We start from the raw sequence: 24,418 nt of genomic DNA on the forward strand, positions 1-24,418 counted from the left end.
TACAGATGGATATACTTTAAACAGTAGATATATAGATACATGTTAAGCAGCATTATCACCACACTTTCTACAGCTGTAAGATTCTTAAGTTCTGCAATTTCTCCCGAGGAAAGACAGCTTTGTATAGGAACCTTCTTTGTGGCACATGCTACAGTTCACTTGGGCCCTTTGTCCATTGATTTTGATGGCATCAAAATTTCTGCCCCAAGGAATCAATACAAACTCTATCTGTTGACCCCATTGGACTTCAAAAGTCATGAGCTGGTGACAGTTTCTGTCTGACTCCCTGAGCAAAGGATCTAATCCTATGGCAGCTGCTACATTCCCTAAAGTTATAGGGTAGACCTGGTTTGAAACTAACCAATAAATTAATTAGCTGCTATTTCTAATAGCTTCATAAAATGAAACTTGCTTTAAATGTGACAGTGGTGTGAGAAAATAATCTGCTTTGAGTAGCAGATACTCACCCTGCTGACAGAAGTGGAATGTAAATGCCTGCATCCTTATGTTTCCACAGGCTCCTCACACACATTCACACACATACAAAGAATATTCTCAGTCCTGTCTGATATTTCAAGTGAAACGAGTAGAAAGCTATTTCAATAAAAAAGGAAATGCAAAGAACCCATGCAGTTTTGGCAGAAAACAGTGAAAATGTAGCACAAATCTGAAGTTATTGAGTATCGTAATATTGCTAAATTCACTTTCCCTGAACCTGATTCAGATTGGATAAGTAACGAAGACTCTGGATAAGGCTGCTGTCTTGTTACTCCCATGTAGAGATGGATTACTTCCTAATTCTGTTTTGTTTTGTTTTATCATCGTTGTCACCAGGCAAGTCTGCATCTCTCTTATTTAATTGCAAAGAAGGAAGACTTCAGCTTGGAGGAAAGCCGATTTCTTCCAAAAAAAAAAAAAAAAAAAAGTTAGTTGCTTCAGGCAACAGTCCCTTTGATCTGCTCATTAACACTTATCAAATGTTCGCGTGATGTGGGCATTAGGAAATGTCAGCACCAGAGCCTGAAGCCAGCTTGATGTGATCATATGTTCTGATATTGAGGGAAGAGTGAAAGAACTGTCAACAGTGAACTGCCTTTAAAAGAAGGGGGGTAGGAGGGAAAGAAAAGGGAAAAAAAGAGAAAGAAGAAAAAGGAGTCCCCCACCTCGATGTGGACTTTATACCAAGGATAAAGCAGAGTGCCCAAAGCTTCTGAAGCTTGCAACATTGTCTGCAAGCAATAGAGATTCACACACTCATGTGGCTCTGGACACCCACTCTGTTCTGTCAGTTCTTCCCTTCTCTCTTTTCCATTTGGCTCTGAAGCACAGGATGGAAGAGTTGAGGGCTGCTGCTTTCATCCTTTCTCCTGGTCTTTGTCCATGAAAGCAGTCACTCCACTGCACCAGACCTCAGAGGAAGGGCAGAGGACCTCCTGGCTGCCCTAATGAGCTACTGTCTCCTCAAACTCACAGGCACCAAAGCCCAAATGTACTTAATCCAGAAGTGGTAATAACATGTAATGTGAGAGCCTCAGAGGCAAAATAGAAGGAAAAGAATGGAACCACACATGGGATAATGAACTGAAGAAACAGACATCAAAACAACAAGAAATGAAGAAGTCAGAATGTGGTAATAGGTTCAGTGTAAGAGTCTGTGGTTTTGGATCTCAGTAATGTTTTAGCAAACAATGACCTAATAAGACCTTTTATTTTTAAGGAAGCAGATAATACCCATGAGAGATGGGAGGAAACAACAGGGCACGAACATTTAAAGTACTGTGATTTTACTGCTCCCACAGAAGTTAGGCTGCTTCTTAGTAATAATCTATGAATCTGTAGCCAAAGGCTTTTCTAGCAATAGCCAATTAAATACCAAACACTATATCCAGAAAAGATATCAAATGTAAGTTACAGTTCCTCAGTGTAAATGTCAGGACCTTGATGTAAAAATCCAGAAAGCATCTTTCTGATCGTCTTTACAGCATCATCAAACTGCTATCAAGAATTCTTGCTCTCAAGGGACTGAGGCACTAGTCACTATTTACTGTAACGGGAGAAATATGATGTGCAGTATATGAAGATTTGCCTTACAATGGGAATTAGGAATTAAGGTGAGACAATTATTTTAAAAGAAGAAAATAGAAAGCTTTCTTCTTTATAATTTTGATTTCTCCTGTTTCATGGGAAGGTTCATGATAGAAATTATTGTTGAAGGAAAACAACTAACAGCCTTCCTAGATTTCTTATGGGACTCTAATATGGAGAATGAGACAGAAGAGTGCTTTTTTATCAGAGCAGAGCTTGTTGCTTTTGACTCAGAAACCATGAGGAAGGAACCAGGGGTTGAAAACTTCTTCCATGGGGTATAACAGAGACCATAACATACAGAGCTTTTGACTAATTTGGCTATCTCTGGACTGGGAGAAGTCCACTTTCTCTGATGCCCCTGCTTCTACAAGCCGGAGATAAGAAAAAAAGTGCAATAACAGCCTAGGAGCAATCTCCAATTCTCTAGTCCTCAGTGCTGTCATTGACATGGATCAATACTAAACTTCACCAATTTAAAAGCCCCCAGCGTGCAAGGAGATAGAAGGAGTGTTAGTGGATCAGCATTGCTGATTGCAGCTGGAAGGATAAAGAGCGTTCATTACTCAGATGAAAAGAGATGTAATGTGTGCAAGATGAAAATTTAATTTTTTGCAAGGGATTATTAAGACAATAAGGGATTTCAAACTCGAGAGCCTATAATGGACTACAAATACCAATTTTAGCGATAGTACTTTTAAAATGGTCCTTGATTTCAGAATAGCATCTGTGTGCCATTATGGCCAACAACTTTCAAATTAAAGAGAACAGGCTTTTTTCAGAGATTTCACAGAAATACACCACATCTGCTCACTCTGCAGAAACCCAATGAGCAGCACAGCAGCCTGCTGAAACTGCCTCATGGTGTGCAGGTCTCTCAGAATGCCAGGAGTATTGCTAAGGGCACAGACCACAGCATTTAACCCGGTCTCTTCTTGCGTATCATTCATGAAAGAAAAGTGCCTCAACAGATGGCTTCTGTCACATGGAACTCCCCCGTTACTTAACCTATTTCCTGCCCTATCTGTATTTCCCAACACATTTTGAGTTATGGTCGTGAGTCACAATCCTGGTGACTTACTTTTATTGCCTTTACTCACCACTTTGCAACAGAGGGGCCAGAACCACCAGAGCAACCCCAGCGCCGCCAGAAGTAACAGCACAAGCACAGCAATAAGTGCTGCTATGCCACTGGACTGTGGAGAAAGCAGAAAGACAGCACGTCAGGGAATGTTGCAAAGAATTTCTGCCTGCTTTTCCCACTTGACCCAAAACAGCTTCCCACTGACTGATACAACTAAAAAAAAAACAGTGTTTACAAGAAATACATAAATGCATGCCTCAGTGCTTAAGTGCAAAGCACTTTTTGTTTGTTTCCTCTGCAGCACCGTGTGTTTGCAGAGGAGGCTGCAACTTATAACTCTCAGACACCAACTAGCCATCAGCTGCTCAGCCACCAGAATTAGTGGAACAATTCTATCAGTGACCCATTTCTTGCAGTTGCCCATCTGCTACTATGGAAACAGCACTTCTCTGTGTGTGGAGCTTTCTTTGCTGCAATATGTATGAAAGACAACAAATAAAAAAATATAAATAAATAAAAGGGGGTGGATCATCAAAAGTTCTACTGTTTTTTTTCTGTCGCTGCACATCTGCACTGATTCCATGTGCTGTAAGTTAGAACTTTTGACCAAAGAGAAGCAATATAAGCAGAGGGAAAAGTAATTTTGCTTTTCCCAGCAATTTGGCGTGATCTGCTTTGCAGGAATGCTTTATTTTTACCTACGTCAGCCACCTAAGCAGCTTTTAAGGGGTCGTGGAAATAAACTCATTGTGTACTGATCTTTCTGAAAGGACTCAGCTAAAGAGAAAAGCAGCCCACTGGTAGTTCCAGCATCCTCCTGTGATTGCACACTCCTTACATTATCATGCTGAAAGGCTGCTCATAGTGTACTGGTGTAAAACTGCAATGATGAATAGGCCCTTAAACAGAGAAACACAGTTTGTATAGCATGTGTCTCTTCAGCTCTGAATTCATTCAGGCTTTCTTCCTGAAACATAAGGGCTGAACCAAGATAACTTTGACTCCTTCAGCTATGCAAGTGTTTAGTTCTAAAATGAACAGAAAAAAAACCTCTATTTTTTCTCTTTTAGGTTAATTACCTAGGAGTGATGAAAATACTGTTGGAAAAATACATGCTGATGAGCAGAAGGCACTGTTCTATGTGCTTCTGTGCCTGATTGGAAAGCTGCACAGAAGTCACACTCCTCAGCTTCAATCTGCTCCCACGGATCCTCCAAAGTAGAGATGTTCTGGGATGGACCCCAGGTGACTGTGTCACGCCTGGCTCACAGTAAGTATGCTTACAGTGAGCAAGTCTCTAATGGCATGGACACTTCCCAGTATTTGAAAGCCACAGCTGCACACTTTGGTAATGTAATTTGGTGTAATAGATTTAGCAAAACACAATTTGCTGGGTATAGAAAAACACAAGCCCTGCACAGAGAAGGAACACACAGACACTGCATGGATATCGGGGCAGCAGTTGAAGGAGAACCTGTAGCCATCATTGCTCACTTTATCAAAGAATTCAAAGCAGCTGAAACTTACTGTGGAGTGCCCTAGTGTTATAAAACAGATCCTAGGCATGTCTTGAAATATGGAGAAAATTACTTAGAATACACATATATATGCATGTTTCTATGGTTCTCTGAAACCATGCATTGTTAAATTCTCTGTATTTTGTACGTGTCTGCACACGTGTGTTTCTAGTAAGGTGGATTTGTGCATTACAAACATCTAACAGACTTGCCATGCACTGAGGTTGTCTGCTCTGGGAAGTAGCGCAATGATCAAACAAGAACAGAAACTCCATTTCTGAATTTTACATGGAATGACATGAGCTTATTTTTGACAGAAGTGGTGGAAGCCCCATCCTTGGAGACATTCAAGATGAGGCTTTGAGCAATTTGATGTAGCTGTGCATGTCCCTGTTCACTGCAAGGGAGTTAAACTAGATGACCTTTAAGGGACCCTTCCAACTCAAATGATTCTACGATTCTGTTTACTTACACACTCTGAAGCGGTGATTGTCAAAGAGCTGGACATGAAAGACTGCCCTTCGTTCAAACTCACCAAAACTTCTATAGTTCTGGAAAGAAAAGGAAAAACAATCAGCAGCCATAAAGCACTCAGTAAAGGCACATACACGCTACAGAGGCACTGGGACGTACAGACTCCATTCAGCAGAGTGGCTGTTCTCAGACAGGTGTCCTTAGAAACCAATCCTTTCTCATTTCCAATTGAGCTTTCTTCAATTCATGCTGCTTAGAATTGAATACACCAATAGCTTGCCATGTCCCTCTGGGGTTGTATTGGTGACTGTTAGAAATAATTTCAGTCTTCTCAACAGAGAGCTGAGAATATCCCTTCTCTATTCCACGTAACATAAAACACCCCCAAAAGTTCCGCATAAAATAAATTGTGGATTGACTGTAAAAATAGCATTGTTTTGTCTACTCCATAACCATCTCTTTAGTCATACACAGACACTATGGATAAAAATGTTGAATAATTATAAATGGTCAAGACTTTCTATAAATAGTACATAAACACTGCGTGCAAATAGTATGTGGTTTATATTTTACAAATTAACCCTAAAAGAAAACAACACATGGCGAATGTTAAACAGAAGAGGACTCTTCAGCATCTCTGGCTTGGATTCCCAAGATTCGAACAGTTTATGTTATGCATAGTTGTAATTAAATAAAAATATAGATATCCATGAACTAAAATGATTAATCATTTATAGCGTTCTTCTTAGATGTCATCAATTTTTATTCTGGCACAAACGCTTTAGTCAATATGGAGTTCAGAGCTATTTTAACTAATTTGGCTAATCTCTTTTTCAATTTAAGTAAAAATGAAGTAAGTTGCTTCCACTAAACTCATTTTTAAATGGTCTGTGTTATGAATAATTGATCTAACAGAAAGAATAACACTAATTTACTTCTAATTACTACAGGAGTGAGTGAATCAGAACAGATAAAATAAAAAATTAATTGAATTCTCTCCCAACTAAATAAAGCAAACTGCAAGAAAAACTTCGGTTTGTGATTAATTTTTTTAGATGTTGTGCTTTTTATTTTATTTTATTTTATTTTATTTTATTTTATTTTATTTTATTTTATTTTATTTTATTTTATTTTATTTTATTTTATTTTTAATTTCTCACTTTGCCATGGGAAACTTTAACATGAAAATTCTGCTTGAGTGTGACTGGCAAAACGATCCTACTGACTTCAGTGCAGCACAGGAGGATTTTGCTCCATGCCTTTTGTTAAACATAGAAGAAATTTGTATGTTTCAACTCTTCAATATTTTGAAGATTTGCATATCATAAACACAGCACACTGTTTGTCTGTCCAGGTCATCCCAATAAATTTTCCAGCATCATGGAGTCACATCTTTTTGCACTCTGATCACACCACTGCTCTAATTCTGGCTGTACAAGTGCAACTGAAAGCTGAACTCAACCCAGAAATACAGAAGAAATCACAGTGCAGAGAGTATATTTCATTGCAACTTTTCAGTTAAGTCCAAATCCAGAAAGAAGAGATTGTTCTCATACATGCTTCAGTTTCCCCCCACACACACACTCCCTTCAGCCTTGTCTTTTTAAAGCATGAGTCAGAGAGTAAAATGCCATAGGCTCCATACTAAATTTTGGACTTGGGTCCACCCAAGAAAAGGCATTCATTGTGGTCATGTTTCCGAAGTACAAAAGCTATTCAGCCTTTATAATTTTTCTGAACTTTCCTAAGTAATGGTGGGTGCTATCCCAGTGACAGATGCTATAATTGGGATTGTGTTGTTTGGTGTGAATTCTGGTCACCCTTCCAACTATGCTATATCCAGCTGTAGTACACCACATAATTTTGGTTTTTAAATTACCATATCATGTTCTTGAAGTCTGTGAATCTAAATCCTTACATACCTTGTGCATTTTTTTTAATTTCCCATAATCATAATACTTTAATTGCCTAAATGTAGTTTTGCTTTTCCTCAGCTCTTTCATCCTTGCTTGGAGCCATTTCTCTAGTCTTTTGTTGTGCGAAACTCCACTGAGATCAACAATAGCTGCCTATGCTTTGGTGAAGAACATCTGGTTTTGGCCAGGAACATCTGACTACAGTTACTTGGAGCTATTGGGATCCAATTTCCAAACTGCCTTGTCTTTTCCTATTTCATTTTTAAAAAAGTAAACATTAATCCTTGATTTTCTATGGATTTTCTTCTGCTATCCAATCAGTTCCCTCTGCTGCTTAGCAAAATCATCCTTCCTCCTGACTCGTGTGTTTTTCTTGATCAGGAATATCTTAATATTTTCCAATACCATTTCACAATGCTTTTTACCCTATGGAATTTTGTTGAGCTGTTTGACAAGCTGCTACCAGTCCTAAATGAACATGGTTGCAAAGAACAGTTCATCAGTGATTGAGTGCCATTGCCAGCACTAGCTGGGAATTCCTGGCCCTATGACTTGGGTATTGGGTTATTTTGTATTCCCCAGAAAAGTTCCAGCTTTCAAGACTAGTCACCAACCCTGTTAAATTTCTCACATCGTTTCACTCTTACACATTGCTGCTTGAAGCAAAAGAAGTCACTCTTTTTTTCTGTTCCCTCTCTGTGCCACGCATCAAACTTGTGCTGCAATATAGGCTATTTTCTTCAATTTCTGTGACCAAATCTTTCTTGCTACTATACAGAGCATCTCTACTAGTTCTCTAGAAGTGCTTCATAGCTTTCATGTCTGCCCTATTTGTCCCTGAGAGCTTGATGGGTGTAGGCTGAAACATGCTTGTATCACTCAGTGAACAGGAAATGAAGCTGTTGTTTTGATGCTCTTCACTGGCAAACTGAACAAAGCAGGAAACTCAAAGACTTTTGATAAAACTACACAGAAAATCATCTTCCGCCACACTAAAGGAAAGGAGCATTGTCCAGGTACCATGCAGCTTTCAACAATCTATGTAAAATACTGCATAATAGCTAAGATAGCCTAGATGAGTGGATTAACAGTTTGCAATACAGAGCTGCCCTCTAATAAGCTCTGCTCATGCAGGGTCACTTACTACAGTTAGAAAAATGGGGAGTTTACCAATAGTTGGGTGCCTATACACTGCCACCAAGCTTCACAATCCCCTACCCTTTCACTGTCAGGTTTCTGATAAATATCATCTCAGGCAGCAGGATTACTGAACACATCAGCTCTCAGCGCAGATACCATGCAGTAGAAACAACCCGTCTCTGTATCAGCTTCCATTTTGATACACAGCTGCAGGGATGAGCCATTGGAGACTGTCACAGGAGTTGATCATATTCGTTCAGTTCTAGAAGCTACAGAGTGAACTCATACAGATAATCATCTCATCTTCAAAAGGATGAACCTGTCAACATGCAAAACCACTTCCTTCCTGAAACTGTCGTGTCTGTAGGGTATAAGGAGGGCAGTTTTCCCATTTGTTCAGCATCTACCTGTGTGTATTTCTGTTTCCTAGGAGCTCAACAAAATATTAACCCTGTTTCTTCTATGTCCATATTTGCAAATGTCTAAGGAAAGCCCTACATATATCATATTTACTGTAAGCTGTCCTTGTGCAAGTCATTTAGATCAGCACTCTACACAAACTGAAAACATTCTGAAAACAAAATGACATGCAGAAGTGATGATTGGTTTGGGGCCCCATCATTTCTAATGGGTGACTGTTAGTATTTTGTGGGTATTGCATTCTTTAATAAGGTCCCAGTGAAGCTCGAGGCAGCTAAAAGCAGAAACTATGTCAGCTGTGGACCAAAGCAATACAGTTTATGAGACAGAAGAGATTTTGCATGGTAGGCTTAGACCATAAGGGAAGGTGATTTATGTGGCTAGCCAAGAAGGATTGTCCCTCCTTCACTGAGAGTGAGACGGCAGAAAAGGGGTGTCACTGTCGCAGCCCAGGAGTGTAAGAAGTACTATGAGGCCAGCATTTGGATCCTTGCTGTGCTTAAGTCACTCCAACAGCACAGTGACACATGCAATGGCTCTTTTTCCCTGTAGTAACATGGAGCTTTTGGCACAATGTATTTTTGCATGGAAAGGCTGGAATGACAATAGTTCTGTACCAGCATAAAATGCAAACACTGCTATGAAAGCTGCTGCAAAACTGAACATCTCCTTGGGTCAACCCCGAAGAAAACCCACAGTGAACCAGAAGGTATCAGTGTTGGTGTTGCTGTGGCAACCCAAACAAAAACCTCACCTCTGCTGAGTCAAGCAGTCAGTGTGGTTTGTGGTGTGGATTTCAGTTACGTGGGGAAGGCAAGCAGATCCTGAGGATGACTGTTAAAGATTGGTGTTTGAGCAAGGTGGAACCAAAGAGACAGCAAAATTGAGTTAATAACCATGTATAATTAACATGTGCAGATATTCATGAGTTTGACTGTTTTTATGTAGCATGGGTCTAAAGTATAATTTGTCATACTTTTAGACCTGTTTTTTTATAGTAGGAAAAAACACTTTTATTTACAGCTCATAACCCTTGCTGAGTGTGAGAAGGATTTTCCTGTCTTTTTGTCAGAAAGTATCATTTTTTAGATGAGAATCAATCCTGGAAAACTTCATCTAGTAGAGTTTCAAACAGTGTTTCTTTATGGCCTGAGTTAACCAGCAGACTCTTGCAACTCTGAATTGCATCCATCACGAACCACTGGCTGTTCTTATCCACAATTTAGCAAAAATGTAACTTGAGAAGCCCCAACAATTGCAATTCTTTCTTTCCTTTATGTGCACGGCTGTTTTATTGTTACAAAAGAGGGACATGGCCCATAGCCATATGTCACTCCAGCTCCGGTCTGAAGACTTTCAATCCCTATGAAATATAACTGACATTTCAATACACAGTCACCTATTTGCAAAGTATTCGTTTGCTCCTTACTTTATGAGCATCCAATAAAAGGCTGCCATTTTATGACCCATTAAAATAAGATGAAAAAAAAAAAATTAAATAAAATTGTGAAAGACATTTGCTGGAAGTAATAAATAATTTACCTCCAATTTTCACGCACTGAAAATTAAACTGGCAACTGCTCAAAAAGTTATTAAAATTATGGTGACTAAAGGTATTTTAGAATGAAGTGGCAGCATTAAAAATGCTAAAATGTTGTACATAGAAGGAAAGGTGCATTTTAAAGGGTGCCTTCCTTTAAAACTACTTCTTCCATGAATTGCACACAGTCTTATTACAGTTAATGTTGTAATCATTGGTAAGCCAATGTTGGTACACCAATATTGTTGGCTTACTATTTACGGTTGTATAAATGTATCTGTCACAGAATCACAGAACTGCAGGGGTTGGAAGGGACTTCAAGCAATATCAAGTCCAACTCCCCCCATAAATACATACGTATACTGAGTCCAGGGACATAGTCCTGCTGTAAGAGGAGGCAGCACTAAGCCAGGAAGGAAAGTTCTTCCAACCCATTATTTTGCTTTTGCAGCTCTTCATAGATCCAAAACCTCAGCTGCATAAGGACACAGCAGAGTCCCTTGGAGCAGGATTACAAACTTTGCTTGCCAAATATTCACTGCATTTCCACTGTGCTAAGGGTCAGATATGCCCAGGAAGCATAGAAAACAGTTTTATCTAGTCAGCGGGAATTCTACTGAAGACGGATAGGGTTGTGATAGATGCTTAAGAGTTGCTCTCCTCCTACCAAACACACAGGCATGAAAGTGAAGTATTTATTTTTTTCCAAAGACCTTCACTGTATGCAGATCTTTAAAGAGTTGGGATTTTTGTTTTGTTTTGTTTTGTTTTGTTTTAATAAGAATTAGTATGAGCTCCTTTTTCTCCCCTTACTCCTTCCTGAGTGTACCTTACTCAAGTTACAGACAGTTGTCTTAGAATCCCCCCTTGCCCCTCCAAAACTGCTCTCTCAGCACAGTGTTAAGTACACTGCCTATTTGGGTTTGGCTTCCTATGGTATAGAGTACAGAGGCACGGAAGTATTTCACCACTGGGAAGTGCTTGTGAATTTGAAAGAGCAAGAAGCCAGCAATGTACTCAATGTGATCTCATGGAATCATGGGAACCTGCAGTAACTGGGTATGAAATGTCATGATTATGTTAAATGAGTCTATTAATTCAGCTCAGGATACTATGTCCACTGCATAATATTAAGCACTTAGTTCTGCTCACGCAGTCTTTCTTAATGCTCTGGGAACACTATGTGCCCTATTGAGGAACGTGAAGGACTGCATTAGAAATTACAACTGATCTTAACATCGGACCCATATGTCTTAGGAGCCAGTTAGCCTATACAATTCATTGAGGATGTTTCCATCTGTGAATAGTTCCCATTATAGTCTAATTGTGTCAAACTAAATGTATTTCTAAAATATTTTTGGAAGTTAATATTTATAACAGACATTAGGCCTAATCTAGCCTAACTTCTGCTTTTCTTCTACCTGAATGCATTTCTCTCGCTATTTTCTTTGTCATTAAGGAGCAGAGTCTGGTGATTGTACCATGTGAGCAATCAGTGACAAAAACTAATTTGGTAATTTGGAGATGGCACCCTATCAATTAGAGAGCACAGTGAAGTCATGTGGTTGATGATGATCCCAGGGAAATAAAAAGGAAGCAAGCCTTCTCTTTTCTGTTTGCTGTTATTATTGATGTAGTATTAGTGAACTGTTTGGCTATTGTGCTAGTAGAGGAGTAAAAGAGTTACAGAGACTAGCAAGCTAGCAGAAGAAGGCCTGCTTTCATCCTGGGACCTCTTTTTGGAATGACAGACTGCTGGGTCTTCTTCAAGTGCTTCCCAAGGTACATAGTTACTAAAAGGGAATGGCTTGTGGGTTTACTGTGTTCCTATTTTTGTACAGCAATGGCTGGTGTTGTCTTGAATATGAAGTATCTTAGTCTACAGGCTGGCTTTTATTGAGAAAGTTTACTTAATCCCCCTTTTTCTTGGCCGACTCTTGTTCAAGCTATGTGTATTTGTGACAGCCCATATAGACTGGGGCCCAAACTTCCAATATACATTCTTAAACCCATGCTGAACCTGCACCACCTGCAAGTGGTGAACTACTCATAAATCTATGTTTACCTAAATAATATGTAGCTTATTAATTTGAAAGGTGCTTAATTATGTTGCTGGAAATATTCGTTCCTTCTTCAATGACTGATAACTACATGAGTCAAATACGCAGGTTTGACTTATTATTTCCATTCTTTGGTACTTGTTCTCTGCATCTAAAACATGTTTTCCAAAATTTCACCCTTCATAGCCAAGAGGGGGGTTAATGGGTTGTGGGGGTATGGGAAGTGTTGAGTCACAGCCTGAACCACTGATTCCTCACCTGAGGCAAGGACTGGGTCAGCCATGGGAGCACAGGTGAAGGCAAGTTAGGATCCACCCCTCCTAGACCCCACTCAAGGGCTGACTGCCACTGGAGAAGGATCTCTTTCTGGAGATCCCTTCTTTTTGGAGTTTTCCACTGCAAGCCTAGATCCTCAGATACAGGTGAGCATTTCTTCTTTGATTGTCTCTTTTCCACCACAATAATCTTTCCAACTATAACACCTGTAAAGTACTGTCTTAAATGTGCTACTCTTCTAACTGTACATTTATTGAATGTACAGTGATAAATATTGCTTTAAACAGCAGTTTTGCACGTGTCCATGGAGAAGATCAGTAATTACTTCATTTAGCACATGAATTTGGCTATTCCTGGGGTAAAGGAAAAAAAACACAACTGAAGCACCTCAGTTAAGCTGTACATACCTTTTCTCAATGCTTTTTAAGGCAGTCAAATGAATGTTCTACTCAATGAACTTGATAAAGCTTACAGGTTTTCCAAGAATAAATTAAACAAAAAATGAAATGGATAACTTGATAAGCCTATCTGTATGATCTGGAAATAACTTCAATTTGTGAGTCTGAGTTTGCATACAACCAATGTAGGAGTTCTACCTGGGAGTTGTGACAGGCATCATTAAATTACTTGTTTCTTTGCAACAAGCTAAGCATTTCTGAATGTGCTGCCTACTTCATCTTTTCATTCCATCTGGTGAAAAGGAATGCTGAAAGACAAAAGCTAATTTTAAACTTACAATTGTTACAGAGTTACTAAATAAGGCTGCATTGAAAGGTCGTAGTGTAGGATGAGCACAGCAGTGATTTCTAGTTCTTGAGAATGTGCACTGTAGGCAGTGTGGTGTTGGATGGAAATGGTTTGAGAAGTATTACAGTGGGAGGGTGGAGTGTCAAGACAAGAGTAAACTGATAAGATGCAAAATGGGTGATGGGTTAGGTATGAATATTAGCTCATTGCAGCTTCTTTTTTTATGATTGCAGTGTTATAAGGAAGTACAAATGTGTAATCTTAACAATAAGTTAACGATAATTTTGTGGGGGAATGTAAATCTGTGCATCGTTCACGCCCAGCCCCCACTCGCATGCATTTCCAAAGGCACTCATATGCCTCCTCTGAGAGAACTCATGATACTGTATTAGCTCTTTTAATTTAGATATTTATTTCATATTTGCTTGAAGAATCAGGCCAATGTTTTTGAAAGCACATTAAACTATACCATATGCCTCCTTAAATCATCCTTATCAAACAAGTTGTAGGATGATGCTCTGGTTCACTCTGTTCTGTTTTCCCTTCCTTCACAATGTGTTTATGTATATTTATCCAATTTGTTCTGTTCTTCCTGCCAAATTGCAGGTTTGAGATCTCAGCTATGCAGGGGCAGCTGTGCTATTGTTGCTGCCTTACAAAACAAAGGTCACAGGCTGAGCCTGTAGCACTAGAACTAATGACAGCTGCATGTCACCCATTATGGGACAGACACAGAATCATGAGAGTTCAAGGACCCTCTAAAGTAGGAATAAATCTTATCTTGCCTTTTGGGAAGCAAGAACTCAAGTTCTGAGAATTAACTTATATGAAAGTTATCCTTTTCCCAAATAGAGTGCTTGCTGTTAATGGCAAAAAAAAACAACCACTGAAAAATGAAATGACGGCTGAGTTGAGAGGCATGATGCCTGCACGATACTTTTGATACTGGTAAGAATTTCCAGCTGTTCCAGAGTTACGGGCCACACAAAGAAGTGGACTGCCACAAGATGTTTCCTTCCAAAGAAAGTTGTTTCCAAACCCAGCCTAGCAACTCCAAGCCCTGAAACACCAGGGTGGGACTGTTCAAATGCTCTTTGTTTGTAAGAGTTCAATCTGTAGGGCTGGTGAATTCGAAACTATTTGTCCCTTGGGTGGCCAGAGCATTATTTCTTCTCTTCTGCCTTTAAGAACAGAAGCCAGGAGTTCAAAGTTATTTAAAGGGATGTTTCTTAAAACTATGTTTAGCTTTGAAAGAAGAGGGAATGCAGTAGATGGTGCAGACTAATGAGATGAGGCACATGTCCATAGATCCAGCTCTGAGACCATACAGCTGGCTTTGGGGCTGTCTGTCTAATGTGACTTCACCAGTGTGTGTTAATTATTTAAAGGGGAGCACTGGGGAAACTACCATCACATCTGTCACCCACACGCAGGCAGAACTTCCAGTCAGTGCAGGACCAGATGTGTTTATTTGAAACAAATACTAACTAGCTACTTAATGGGTTAGAATTATTAGCCAGAAGTTAATTAGGCAAATATATTAAACACCAGTCATCCTACACAGCATCACTTTAAATTCTTTAGAGCCATTTAGCTATAGAAAAAGGTGGGAAGTGAACAATCAATAAAGAAGCAGTGGTAAAAATATAAAATTATGAAATCTGATTGTGCATTAAATGCAATGCTTTAGGGAGTTGACTTAACTATGTGGAAAGCATTGCAGGTATTCTAGAACATGGGAGAAGGCAAGTAGGTTTTGCTTGGCACCAACAGGTGTTGGAGCAATTAAGCGCAATAAGTTTTTCTTTCTCTAAGTAAAAGGATGACCTTGGAAAAACTTGAAAAAGGGTGGCTTCACTGCTTGAATGTGTATTCTGCATATCCCTGGAGATGCAGACAGTCGGATGGCATTCTGCTTCCATAATGAGCTTAGAAACATTGCTGGCCAATGGAAAAATGTTCTGTTCCCCAAGAGGTTAAATTCAAAAGCCATTTTTAAGATGATGGTCCATGACACAAGCAGAAGTGGGTGGAGTAAAGGCATGACATGCTTCACAGGGAGGAAAAACTAGTTGGGATCCTTTGTTAGCAGTCTGCCATGACAACCATTGCATAGAACACCTTTCAGCTGCTCCTGAATGAGAGCAGCTGTCTAAAAGCAAATGAGGTAATTTACAGGACAGTGCACCATAATCCACTCCTTTACAGTGTCTGTCTGCTTTTGTTCCCATGCTCTTCATCTTAAATCTGGTTCTGGAATTAATAAAAATGATCCTTTTAAAGTGTAAAACAAAAATATTAATTTCCTACATTAATGGAAACCTTTTAACTCCATGCATCCACAAGAAAATATGAAGCAGCACTTTCTCTTTGCATGGGGAGAGAGCCTCCTGTAAGGCAAAGACCAAATGCAGGACAATCATTGCCAGCTGGATGCAAGTTCCAGGGCTTCCAGCTAGTTTAATTATTTCCTGTATAGCTGCAGTAAATAATATTCAATGCCTTACTGCAGTGAGCAGTAACTTTTTATAAACTGCATTTTAAACAGGCTCCTTTGGAATTTGTTTCACTTCAGACTCTTATATGAATTTGTCAGAAGAAATGTGCTGGATTTGAAGTCTACTCCTTCAACTGCACAGGGCTGCAAGCATCTTCAAAGCATAACTGTGGCTTCCCTTAGGGCTCTATGAAGAGATGTTCCTAAAGCCATATTTAACTTGAAGCTCGTGGTTAGTTCCCATTGTCCTCAGTCCAGCATGTGATCCACAGCAACAAGCAGAGCAGCTTGTTCTGCCCTAAATCTGTGCTTCAGAGATTATCATACTAACAAAACATGGGCAGCAAGAGAATCTTACATGCAGTCAGACGAGTGCAAACTATACGGAGGTGGGGGGGGGGGGGGGGCGAAGATTAAAAACAAAAACAAACTGAGCTTGCTTCAGTAACAGCCCAAATGAAAATAGACTGAGGGAAGGTAATGTGAGCTGTCCAGTACAAACATGGGGAAAAAAAGCAATTGTTTTCCTCTGAAAGTTCTGATAAGGGAGACTCAGGTGCAGAGAGCAGAGAAACTAGTTCAAGAAATCTATTACCTGGAGGCTGTAGGTACTACATAAAATAGAGATTCTTCGCTCTTTAATCATTTTATTCTAAAGGGCTAAGGGAAAACATTCCAATGGTAAAGACAGGACAGAAAGTAACACAGTGATAAACCAAAACCCAAAAATGTTAAAATCTAAAGGTTTGAGAGATAAAAGTGCAGAAATAGCAGAATGCTGTCTGGGCTCCCTCTGAGGTGCTATCCTATTCACAGCTGAGTGCCAAATGAGCCAAACAGCTGTTGTCACCAGGAAAAACAAAAGCTAGAGTGACCCAGGCTCCTCCTGTGAGAAATCTGGTCAACAGCCAACTGAATGCATGTTCCAAGGTGGCATCTGCAGCTCAAACATAAATCCAAGTGCTTGGTCCTGGAGATCTCTATGCTGTCTTTCAAAGACAAAACTTATCTCTACTTATCACTGTAAAAGCCTGAGCTGTTTATTGTCAGATTCCATTCAGATTCTCAGAAGACTTGCCCAGTTATGTTTTGCCCCAGTGACTCCTTACTGGAATCTGGTGCACTTATGTACACTTGAAGTACATATAACGTTACTTGTGAACTTGTGCCTCTTCCTAGAGCTTTAACTACTCACTGGATGTAAAAATCAAACTTATGATCACAAATAGATTCTCTCCTGCACATTTGTGTGCTTTGTTTTGAGTGGACTGCATACTGAATGCTGAAGTCAGATAATGTGAAAATGGAATCACCTAAGAACCTGAGGATACAAACAATTTTTTCTTCATATCACACAAAATAACCTGTTTAGTTTTCACACCGTCAGCTGTTCATTTTGGACAGGATATAGGAAACAATATACATGAACAGAAGCCAAGGTGATTTAACAGAGGGCCAGGAAAGCTGGAAAGGCCAATGGTGTTGCTGTCCTTCTCCATGTGTGATTCTTATTGTCCTGGGACACACTTTAGTTTATATAAGGTCAAGGGCTATTTGCTTGAAGGGTGTCAATTCAGAAATGGAAACCACGTGATACTTAAATGACAGCAGTGATCCCACTTGACCCAGTGGTTCCTATTCCGTTTGCACTTTGAAAGAGATAAAACATAGTCTGTTTTAAGTTACAAGGAGCTTATTTGTCTTGGAGTTGGAGATAAATGCTCATTGTATTTTTATCAGCTAATTTTAAGGCCAGTGCTTCACGTGAATCTAAGCACATGGATACATGAAGGTAGGAGTAAATATAATATAAATATATGCTACACAAATTTCAGTGAAATGTTGTTTTGAGGTAATAGTTTAAACACTTTAATTGTCATCTGCACACTCAGTAAGTGGATTTGCAAAAGTTTAGAAATTACGAGAAAAGTCTTGTCCTGCTTACTTGGCACTGAAGGAAGGGATTTTACCACTGGCTTGCAGGAACAGAAGCAGCCTATTAGCAAAGCAAAGTCTATAGATACATTTTCAGAGCACAAACTCAAAAAACTCAAAGCAAAAGCCATAGAATGAAAGGAATAGCAGTGTAAGCTTTTTGTGTACTAGTACTGCAAAGAGATGAGCGTTCCTCTCTGAAGTATAGTGAATACAGGAACCTCTGAAGTAATTGAGCTAGGGGGAAAAAACAAAACAACAACCTGATTCCTCTGAAACCATGGCTTGACAGGTAAGTCAAGCTATAAAGGGGAACCAATTGATTTTTCTCAAGTTTTCTAAGTCTTCAGTGGTTGCTAGTGGAGAATGAGTTGTTCCTGCATGCTATTTTGGTTCTAGTAACACAGCTGCCCTAACAACACATGAGATTTCTCAAAGTACATGAAACAAAGAAATAACATTTTCTTGGGCTCATCCTATCTTCTTTCTGTGGTATCAAAGGATCTCTTCTATTTTGGAGTATTTAATACTTTAGTTATTTTTATAATGAATGGCTTGCTCATGTAGAAGAAATCCATGTTGTTATTGTCTGTTTGCTAATCGCTGATCTTTTAAGAAAGCTGATCTTATAAGTGAGCTATGCAATTCTATGTCTTGGAAGTGGCGTGTCAAGAAAGTATTTTAAGTAGCACAAGCACCACAGTCATCTTGTCGCATAATGCAGTAATACCACAGCAGCCTCCTACATGGTCCTCTGAAAACAGATTTAGAGTTGAGCATTCTGTTCTACAACTAGTATCTTGGAGGCTCCCAACTAACTGCATCCAGCAGCTGGAAACAAAATAGAAACTCTCAATGGCAGCAGCCTGAAGACCTTATCTATTCTCTATAGACTTGATCGTTCTGTGTTTGAAAACTGCTAGTTCATCACTGAGTGCTTCAAATTGCAAAAATACACTCAAACATTTTATATGAGCCTCTCCAGGCTACAAAGAAGTTGAGCTACAGGTTTAAAAATTGCAAAGCTAACTTTGTTTGTGTTGTACTTAATTCCACCAAAAAGAGCACTAGAAAAAGAGCAGACGGGTTGTTGCTACACTAGCAACTAATATTAGCTCTGTTGCATGAGGAATTACTGGGAGTTATCCAGCAATAGTTTGAGCTGTGCCAATGGAAAGTCAGGAGTTCAAGTATGTACAGATCTTTCATAGCTGTCACTCTTCTTCAGAGTAAATTGTTTATCTCTGGGCCAAAGCTGTAACTACTTCAAGAAAGGATGGTTGAACTGTGTTTTACATAGTAAATGCTGAGAAATGGCTTGCTCTGAACCTGTACAAGGCCGTGTGTGGTGTTCAGGCATTCTTTCTTAAAATACTACTGAGAAGAAGTATGCCATAATTAGGTGCTTCCTCTTGAGTGCAGATGCATTATGGTGGGTTGTCTATTTAGTAACGCTTCACGGAGTAAGAAAATGCAGCATTTCCAAGTAACTTCTACAGTGTTTTAATTTCTATAGACTTTCCATGTGTTTTGTTGTTTTGTGTTGTTTGGTTTTTTTTTACATTTGTTTAGCTTTATATACACCATGTGTGCTTATGCACTTTTTGTCACTGCATGTGGAAAAGCATTGGAATCTTCAGGCTTTAGGGTGTTTAAGAAATGGGGTCTAACTTAAAGTTGTAAGGCCATGCAGCTCCACTGAGACACCTAACATTTAAAGGAAGCATTCCTAGCATAACTGTGTTGTATCTTCCTCATGATGAAACTGGGTCTCACAGCTGCACATGGTGCTGGTTTGTTTTAGCTAGCAGAGTGGTTTGTTACAACTGTTCTGTTGGACAGCTGGTATGCAACCGCATGCAGCCCAGCTCAGTCAAACACAGCACAACTGCACAGTGTAATGGAACAGTAAATAGCACTAAAACTCCTGCTAAATAAATGCAAAATGTTGATCTTGTCCTAGCTATGTGAGAGGCAACCTTAACAATAAGAAGGCATACTGAATGAAAATCTCATCCTCTTTTTCTGTTCTCCAATATAGCTCTCCTCCATGCTTATTTCCTGCATCACTACAGAACAGTGTTCACTCCCCAGAGATGAACTTTGGCTGCTGCAGAGGCTGCGATGCAGCTCTTTGCAGTGATTCACCCTTCTCTCTTCCACTGAGGTCTTCTAGTATTTTCCAACTTTTCTCCTCCCAATTGCCGTTTGATGCACAAAACAGATGTGTATTTAGGGTTTTGTTATATAGTCTTACAACTGAACTTGTTGATTACTATTTAGCTCAGAAAACTAATTACACAATCTGTGCAATATGCTAGTTCTTATACTGTAAAGAATCATCACCAAAAAAAATGGCAATGAAGAGCTGCACCACAGAAAAAATTAAAACCTCACTGCAAACAATTGAGAGGACCTACCTGCAAAACTGTGAAAGCAAATGGCCTTTTCCCTCCTATGGGGCTAAGATCTGACACATCATTTTGTGACTTACAAAGAGCTTAAAGAATATTTCGTGCTGCTATCTCATAAATCTGAGCAATGAAGTTGAAGTGGTTCTAAAAGCCTTAGGCACATCTGAATTTGAGAGGAGGAGGGGAGAATTAGTTCTCAAAGGGCCAGAAGTAATCAGGAGCCATGGCCAGTGACACTTAGAATAAGGCTGGAGCTGCAGTTTAGCCACAGTGCCGTTATGAGATTGCCTCCGTTGTTAAATTAGTGCCTCGCTTTATCATTACATGTTGAGCAGTGATACAGATCTTGACACATAATTTTAATAATAGCTTGTAAGTGTCAGTGATAATGTAATCTGTTTAACAATGAGCCTAAAGATTATCCAGAAGAGAGCATATTATGCCCTGTTAAAACAGCTAATCTGCATAAAACTTGTGACTAGCCGGACCTTTTCAGTGTTTAATAAACTGGCTGAATATTCATTTTTAAGGCACTGTCCAAATTGGTTTGGTCACAGATGACTATTTAAAGCCCATTCCAAAGCTGCCAAATACACTAGGGAAATAAGACGAGAACACAAAAAAACCTACACGACAACAAACCATCCCCCATAAAAACAACAAAAGACCGCCTCTAGCTAAATGCCCACATGATTAACATCAGCAATAATGGGTCTAATTCTAGTGAAACAGGATGACATTTGTTTCATGTACTCACTGGCCACTTCTATACAGGATTGGTGCCGGGCAAAGAAGAAACTCCGATTCCACCTTTTTTGGCTTTTCATCTGCATAACAAATCACATGAGGTTAATTTACTTCACTGTTAAAATGAGACAGTGATGCCTACATGTGCTATGAAGTCCAAACCAGTGCCCAGCTTGTGTGCCCATATTACACTGGTTGCCTGATGTATGTCAGCTCACGCTCTTTTAAAGATGTTTTTCTATTTTCAAGATCTTTTAAATTTAATAAGAATAAGAACATAATTTAGGATTTCCCATTATATGAGAAATGAATGTTTGCTTCCAATTAACATAAATCCTGTGCATGGCAGTCAATGATTGTTCCATCAGCTGTGGCTGTAGTCCTTTTCTCCAGTGCTTCTCATGTTTTTGGGAGGTGTCAGCATTTGCAAATGTCATTATGCTTACAAAGCATCTACTCATAAAACTGTGTGTCCAATATTGCATTCTCTTTCTGCAACCATGAAAAGGAGAGGAGAAAAAGAAACCCCATCCCTACAGTTGGGTGGCAGAAGACAGCAGTGAGCATTCAGGGTGTCCTTCATACGTAGAGTGCTCCAAAAGATGAAAAGGAGTCAAAGAGGGAAAAAAACTGCCAGCAGTGCATATGGTATTTGCTGAAGGGAGCTCCCGTACTTCCAGTATTTGGTAAACTGTGGAAAAAGTCCATCCCTGCCCAAAGAATCATCCTCTCAACTTCCTATGGTAGAACTATTAATTTCTGTATTAGAACTGTACATGTAAGCATGGGCTATTTCCTGGCCTAGGGGAAGAGGGGAGATGAATGATCTGTGAGATAAATGTGGAGATGACTCTGTCCTGCATGTAAGGAGAAGGCAGACATGCAAGCAGTTCAGGGGCAGCTAAAGGAGGAGCTGGTAGCATAAATGAGCTTTTCTCGTGTACCATAATCTGCACTGACTGCTTGGCCTAGATCTGGGGCTAGTTGTGAGGTGGGGAAGAGGGATTAGCACATTGCCATATGTTTTTGTCTTAATGGTATGTTTCATAGATTATTTTTCTATCCCACAGCTACATTTGGCAGGTTTCCTTTCCAGCATTTGGTAACAGTTCTTTATAAATGCAGAAAGAGAATCATGCCAAATGTATCTTTTAAAACATGAGGAACTGACAAAATAGGGGTTTGCTCTGGTCTCAAAGTAGAGCCTAGGCTACCAGTAAGGGAAACTTGCAAGCATGTCCTCTATTATGACCTCAAATGGTGAGAACTCCACTGAGAGCACATGTGTTTTTCCACATCCCTTTTCTTGGGACTACTTCCTAGTAGTGCTCAGAGCCCCTCCTACCATTTTGTCTCCTTCAGTCTCTTCAGAGACAAAAAATCTTGGAACCCTGTTGAGAGAGCTTGTGTATCAAAGGCAAAGAAGCACATCAGCCTTCCTTATTTCCTTCCTATACTGTTCTGTAAACATTTGCTGTTGTCCATTGCTGAAGACAAGACAAGAAGCTGGGTATGTTACGGCAGGCCTTTGGCAATACCCCATATTGCAAGTTGTTTTATGCTGCAACATGTAATAATACATCACTATGCCTATTCTCCTCCTTTCATGGGTGTCAGCACACCCTTTCCTGAAGCCAAGAAAAGAAAAAGCAGCTTGAAGATCTAATTGGAACTCATCCCACCAAATGCTAGCAAATATTTGGGGGCTTCATCCTGTCCAAGCATAGCTATTCCTACTATGGCAAAGCAGACATGCACGTGTTGAAAAGCTATAAATGACTACATGATCAGATAATCAGAGAAATTAAAGTCAGGAAACACTTGGAAAGGTCATTTAAAGAAGGCAATGTGCACAGTATATGCCAGTAACATTCATCTAAGCTGTTAAAAAGGTAACCTATTCCAGAAACTGACTCTCACTATAAACGTTTTTCACTGACCTAATAGCATCTACACTAGATCATGTGCAAGTTTTAAGCCTGATGCCTCTTGTTCTCTTCTCGGGGGATTTGGAGAGCCCACCATAATATCTATTACTACAAAAATAACGTGATTTAGATAATAATTTTGGACAGACTGGAGCTGTAGAAAAGTGAACTGCTTGTGACTAAATACAAGTCAGAAGGAAGCCAGAAATAGAACTGGGGGAGCCCTGAAGACTTGCAAACCAGCCACCTAAACTGAGTGTAAGCTGTAATTATCTTAAGGTCATGTTACTGGTGTCTCACCTGCTGATTCTAAATAGCGTGAAATTAATTTTTTCCACCTAGAAGTAAATCTGTTTTTCTACTTCTCCAAGGAAGAAAGGTACACTAGGATAACAAATATACAACTAAACTAATTTTTTCACATTTCAAATTACAGTTCTATAAAGCTAATATGAAAATATCAATAAGCAAGCCTTAGTTTAATACATGGAACAAAGGTGACAGTTTTAATTGAAACTGAGGAGAAGCTTATAAAAGCAGGATTGATTTACACAGATTGCCTTTATCCAGAACTGTGCTATTTTCTTATTCTAATAGAATGTCTTTAACAGGCAGGAGAGATTGGAAGAAAATGTACTGGAAACACATGCTGAATAAGACAAGAATTTAAGACAAGCTAATATAAAAATCAGACATCAGGTAGGGGGAGAAAATGTGACTTTTTTTCTACAGGTGCTTTTTTTTAATCTTTTTTTTTTTTTTTTTTTCCAGTCTGGCATGATTCTAAGGCTTAATGCTTAGAGCAACAACTTGAATGTAATTCTACTGGCTGTCCACTTTAGTTTCTGGATATCAAAAATGGTAAAGGTTTCTGTTAATGGTGCTTTTTCACCACCATCTCCCTGTTGCTAGTTTAAGGAACAGAGAGAAGCAGAATGGGACTAATCCAGATTCCTGCCTAACATTTCCTTTGCCCTGCCTCATCAGAAGTTAATGCATTGAAAAACACAGGACCAATGCCTAAAAATTTTGCCTACAAAGGAGATCTCCAAAAATATTCTTAATCAGATAAGAAAATGCTTTGCATTCTGTCTTTTTTTTTATTGTTGTTGTTTGTTTGTTTTGCTTTTCTTAGGAGCTCTTGGAGCCCTACACTCAGAAAACAAATTTCCCCGGTGACAATATTTCAACAGAGAAAGAGCTAAGGATTGCAAAATCCGACCAAGGGTCAATTGTAAATACAACAGAAAAAACACTGAGTAGAAATCATTTCCAAAAAACTACAGGGAAAGTGCCTATAAAAGTTGCCATGGTCACTTTGTCTGAAACTCAATTCCATTCCACATTCTAGGAAACTACTATCCATCTGGGGATCTGGATTTGGTCTCCTGGAGGAGACTACTACTGCTCAAGGCACTAAGCAGATGGAAAATGTCCCAGTATAGGGATAAAACACTACCAATCATAGAAGTTGTTCCAGGAAGAGCATTCTGTGTCATGAAGTGGCACCTATGCCCTGCCAAATTCCTGTGACAATCTATCAGCTATACCTCTTGTATACTGGATGATGTGGGTAGAGATGCTTCAGGACAGTTTAGGTGTACCTTGGATAAGCTTGACTTCTGGAATCGTCACAAG

General features: G+C 39.4%; 1 protein-coding gene and 1 long non-coding RNA gene across 3 annotated transcripts in view; one reads left to right on the forward strand and one right to left on the reverse strand.

The window, feature by feature from the left end:
* Window positions 1–6,168, forward strand: part of LOC107313474 — an 86,827-nt gene extending 80,659 nt beyond the window's left edge. Inside the window, exon 7 of one of the 2 annotated variants that reach the window (XR_001555005.2) lies at window positions 1,983–2,110. This is a non-coding gene — a long non-coding RNA (uncharacterized LOC107313474). Of the gene's footprint in view, window positions 1–1,982; window positions 2,111–4,239 lie in introns of those variants that run through there. The other variant, XR_001555004.2, reaches the window with a different exon arrangement.
* Window positions 1–24,418, reverse strand: part of ANTXR2 (ANTXR cell adhesion molecule 2) — a 97,325-nt gene that overhangs the window by 47,074 nt on the left and 25,833 nt on the right. The window contains exons 10-12 of the mRNA XM_015861775.2: window positions 20,863–20,932; window positions 5,159–5,237; window positions 3,186–3,281 (exon numbers count right to left, since the gene is read on the reverse strand). Of these exons, the coding sequence (XP_015717261.1) occupies window positions 3,186–3,281; window positions 5,159–5,237; window positions 20,863–20,932 (245 nt within the window). The remainder of the gene's footprint in view (window positions 1–3,185; window positions 3,282–5,158; window positions 5,238–20,862; window positions 20,933–24,418) is intronic.

This window comes from Coturnix japonica, chromosome 4 (assembly GCF_001577835.2).
Source record: "Coturnix japonica isolate 7356 chromosome 4, Coturnix japonica 2.1, whole genome shotgun sequence".
In the NCBI taxonomy this organism is placed as follows: Eukaryota; Metazoa; Chordata; class Aves; order Galliformes; family Phasianidae; genus Coturnix; species Coturnix japonica.